Below are 2566 nucleotides of genomic sequence, written 5' to 3'. Positions count from 1 at the left end.
GAGCCTTTGGTGAGGGACCTTGTCTATGTCCACTGGATCCCCCTTGTCCACATGTTTGTTGACCCCTTCAAAGAACTCTAGTAGAGTTCTCCTGCACTCTAGTTCATGTAGCGTAATTCCGCTGAAGTCAATGAGGTTGGGGCTAGATCTTGCTTTCGTTTAAACTGGTCTAAAACTGGAGTAACTGCAGATTGATAGCAATGGAGGAAAAGTCAGCGTCTTATCCCACTGGAAACCCATGGTGTTACTCTAGATTGATAGCACATTCTGGTCCTCCTTGTTCAAGTGTTCTTGATGATGCACCTTTCCTCTTTGGAGAGCCCTTTCCTATGTGGCCACAATTTATCAGGACTCCCTAATGGCAACAGATCCCCATTATCTCCTCTCCCAGGTGGAACTCAAACCCGGTGACCTGATTGAGATCTTCCGCTCATGCTACCAGCACTGGGCCATCTACGTCGGCGATGGCAAAGTCATCCACCTGGCTCCTCCTTGTAAGTGCCTCCCTTCCCTAAACGGGGAGGTGTGTTCTGCTGGAGGCTGAAGGTGGGTCCCTGCCATGGGAGTGCCACTGCATAGGAACCTCTCTTAGGGTTTTCTACCTGCAGAGGAGCCAGTGCTCTGTGCAGGATTTGGGGATTCCATGCCATGGGCGCTGCAGCCCTTGTGTGCCTTGGAGGCCAGCTGCATGGACGTTCAGCAGCAGTGACTGCCATACAGCAGAGTGTAGTACTGCCTGCTGGCACTAGGGGGAGCTGGAACTGCTTTGGCCCTGAAGAGTGCGGTAGGGCCTGCTGTCATTGGGGGACTCAGTGCTCCAGCCTCTGGAGGCTGCACTACCCCAGGGCTGGCTGTCACCTCCTGTGGGGGAAGGGGACTGGAGGCAGCACAGGGTGGAGGTGCAGAGCAGAGACTGGCTGTATGCAAAGCTTCGTGCTGCCTCTGCTCCTGGTGGGTGGGTGGAGGATGCCTATGTATCAGCCACTGTCCCCAGTCTCTAGGGATGCAAGGAGAGCTTTGGGGAGATGCAGTTTTCCCCGGGTACCGTGGAATCTCCCTGCATCATAACCTGGCTCAACGCCGACTCAGTGGATCTCGCTCTGCCCCACCCAAGGTGAGCACCGCATGGATGGCGTTGCCAGCGTCCTGGCAGCCCTGTCCGACAGAGCCTTTGTGAAGAAGGACTGGCTGGAGGATGTGGTGCGCAAGGACCGCTACCGGGTGAACAACAAGCACGACGAGACGCACCCCCCGCTGCCGGTCTCCAAGATTGTCCGCTGGGCCGAGGAGCTGGTGGGGCGCGAGATGCCCTACAACCTGACCAGCCACAACTGTGAGCATTTCGTCATGGAGCTGCGCTACGGTGTGGCCATGAGTGATCAGGTGGGTGTGAGGGGGAGGGACAGGGCCTCACGCCAAATTGATTCCACGCCGGAGCATCTCAACAGCTACCTCTGTTCCTCTGCCTTGGTGCCTCTTCACAGCCCCAGCTGGCCACCACCTTTCCTTTCTGTATTGCAGCTCTGCATTAGTAGCGAGGGGCTGTAGGGGTGGGCGGGGGAAAGCAGGATTCATGCCCCTAGGACAGAAGATCTTGACCTATCCTGTGGCTTCCCTGGATTGGGCTTTTGCAGCAAGTGCTGCTTGATGTCTCATGGGCTGGCCGGACGTCTCAGCTCCTTCCTTCATTTCTGCCTAGGCTGACCAGATGTCCTGATAAAATCGGGACTGTCTCGATATTTAGTTGTTTGTCCCCATTTGTCCTGGTATTTTGTCCAGGCCCTTTTTGTTTTTGCTTCGGCAGCAGCACTCCCGCTTTTTTTTTCTCCTATGTGTCCCAGTATTTTGTTCTTGTCATCTGGTCATCCTATTTCCAAATCGCTTGCCCCAAGCCTGTAAATGACCACATATGGGAAACCCCATGTCTGATGGGCACTTTGTTCTGTTCTGCAGGTCACGGAAGCTATAGCCATGGGCACTGTGGGGGTGATGGGCGTGGCGGCAGCTGTGATCAGATCCATGGCTCAGCGACGCAAGCATCGGAAGGAATAGTGGCAGATGGAGGGAGTGGGGTTCGTACCCGCACTGGCTTGGGGCGATTAACCCGGCTCTCATCCTTTATCATCAGATTGTTTTCAGTGCAAGATGAAAGCTAAATGAGATTTCGTGAACAAAGCTGCCCCATAGATGATGCCCAGTTGTATCCCAATAAACTCATCTTGAGACCCCTGCATCTTGCTGGCTGGGCTGAAAACATACAGAAATGTGGCTCATAGCTTGGTGCGTTGCGCTGTGATTTCCCATCTTCTCTCCCAAACTAAGCCGAGTTGGGCTGGCTCAGTGCTTTCACAGATGAGCTCCTGGGAAATTGCACTGATTCAACAGGAGATGTTTTGAGTGAGGTGATCCCTTTCTGATGAGGTGTAAAACCAAGATCATAATCATGAAAGATCCCAAGGCACTTTTTTGAAAGAAGCTCTAGGTTTTAACCCTTGTGCCTGGTCAAATTCCCACTGGGATCATTTCATTCTGTCTTCTTACATTTTTCCCTGTAGTTTCAAATGGA

The 2566-nt window shown here is 53.3% G+C and overlaps 1 protein-coding gene across 1 annotated transcript; it reads left to right on the top strand.

Moving 5' to 3' along the window:
• Positions 1-358: 358 nt before the first annotated feature.
• On the top strand, positions 359-2052 carry LOC115655238 (phospholipase A and acyltransferase 3-like). Its single transcript, XM_030570484.1, has 3 exons — positions 359-494; positions 1115-1383; positions 1954-2052. The coding sequence occupies exons 1-3, from the start codon at positions 359-361 to the stop codon at positions 2050-2052; spliced, it is 504 nt and encodes a 167-aa protein (XP_030426344.1).
• Positions 2053-2566: the final 514 nt, after the last annotated feature.

This window comes from Gopherus evgoodei, chromosome 7, assembly GCF_007399415.2.
Source record: "Gopherus evgoodei ecotype Sinaloan lineage chromosome 7, rGopEvg1_v1.p, whole genome shotgun sequence".
NCBI lineage: Eukaryota > Metazoa > Chordata > Testudines > Testudinidae > Gopherus > Gopherus evgoodei.
Note: the sequence above shows the minus strand (reverse complement) of the source record. Positions and strands in the feature narration are given on the sequence as shown.